At 37.2% G+C, this 1770-nt stretch overlaps 1 protein-coding gene across 1 annotated transcript; it reads left to right on the top strand.

Moving 5' to 3' along the window:
• The first annotated feature begins 1063 nt into the window (after window positions 1-1063).
• On the top strand, window positions 1064-1534 carry LOC145258072 (uncharacterized). Its single transcript, XM_080115800.1, has one exon. It carries the CDS (start codon window positions 1064-1066, stop codon window positions 1532-1534), a length of 471 nt encoding a protein of 156 aa, XP_079971926.1.
• Window positions 1535-1770: the final 236 nt, after the last annotated feature.

Raw genomic sequence — 1770 nt, 5'->3', positions numbered from 1 at the left:
TATTTTCTTAAGGGTGATGATGCAAAGTCTTTTTTTATGAAATTGAAACCGTAGTCCTTTCATATAATTTTGGGACGAATTAAAAAAATATATATGGATAAATAGATTCACACTGTGAAACATAAGTCTGTAATGTTTAAAATTCTACCAGAGAACGTTAAAGAAAGAATAACATGTGCAAATGTTATCTCCTCTCCATATATAATATTTTGATTGCAGAAATTCCCCTCTTTGGTTGGAAACAAGAGATGCCACATACAAATTTATTATGTCTAGAATATTAGCCACTATCTTATGTAATTTTAGAACCACATTTTAGACACATTTAGTCGTTATAATAAAATCCTGCATTTCTTCCTAGGAGCAACACCATCACAATCGTAGCATTTTTAAAGGAAATAGTCCATATTTACCTCTAAATAATAAGTCATCCTACCATCCCCAGTACAAATCGGGAGGAAATATACACATTCTACATATATTGTGTTTGCGCCTTTCCTGCGGTGGGTGGCCGTAATAAAAGGATATTCAAGAAAGGTATTCCACCAGGGAAATAAATGGATAAAGAGGTTCTGAAGTAATAATGAAATAGAGAAGTTTATTGAGAATATTTACAGAGACAGCATGTTACGTTTTTTAAGTGTTCCCGCCCAGGGGATGCTCTCACAACCGGTGACCGGTGATAACGTTCTTTCGATAAAAAGTTCCGGCAGTGATGAATTGCTCATCTCGCCATAACACTTTCATAACTGGATCATAAACTCATAGACATAACATATTTTCATTTCCCGATTCAAAAATAATTCACCCTTCTCAAATTTCACCCATTCTCATTGGATGAGTGTGGTAAAATAATAATGACTTGAGAGTAGTCTGCCCCTTTCTAGGAAATTATCTCCCTTTGTTTGATAATGGCCACCTTGAATATGTATCGTGTGTTCTTTTAGTCGAATAAAACCTAAATCTCCTAAAGGTATTCTTTATTCTTGTAATTCGCCACAATTTATTCGACTAGAAGTTATTTAAAACTCATTCAAAACTCATTCAAAACAAATTTATTCAAATGGATAAGGTATTGAAAGCAAAACGATTCAGCCAGGACGCTTCACCAGTCGCCGCTAAAGAGTGGAAGTTTTGGTACCGGACATTCAACAATTACGTGGACATTATTCAAACACTTGGATTACCGCTAGATAAATTGAATGTCCTATTAAGCAACATAGATAGGACTGTGTATAATTACATAGAACATTGTGACGCATACGAAGAGGCTATACAGACACTGGGGAATGTTTACGTTAAGCCTACAAACAAAATATTTGCACGTCATCTCCTGTCTAGTCGGCACCAGAAACCAGATGAGTCTATCCACCAATTCGTACAAGCTCTGCACGAATTATCTAAAGACTGTAACTTCAAATCAGTCACAGCTGAGGTTTATAAGGAAGAGGCTATTCGGGATGCGTTCATCAATGGTCTGGAGTCCAACCCTATTAGACAGAGGCTATTGGAGAATAGGACACTAGACCCATAGAACGCTTACAGTCAAGCTCGGTCTCTCGACTTTGGTCAAGATATGCTATTGCCTTTGTCCAGCAAGATTCTCCCGCATCTACTATGACTGCTGCAGTTAGAGAAGAGGGGGACATCTATGGAAGCCACATTGGCTGCTACAAAACCACGATACTGGTTTTGTGGAAATCTATGCCACCAACGAAGTAAGTATCCAGCAAGGCAAGTAACTTGCCATAAATGTTTTAAAATCGGACA

Source organism: Euprymna scolopes, chromosome 33, assembly GCF_053919585.1.
Source record: "Euprymna scolopes isolate OS-2025 chromosome 33, ASM5391958v1, whole genome shotgun sequence".
NCBI lineage: Eukaryota > Metazoa > Mollusca > Cephalopoda > Sepiida > Sepiolidae > Euprymna > Euprymna scolopes.
The sequence above is the reverse complement of the archived record's forward strand: the minus strand, read 5'-3'. Positions and strand labels throughout refer to the sequence as shown.

Bases quoted from the DNA above. Each gene is read 5' to 3' on its own strand.
- LOC145258072 (XM_080115800.1), top strand. From the start codon at position 1,064: ATGGATAAGGTATTGAAAGCAAAACGATTCAGCCAGGACGCTTCACCA.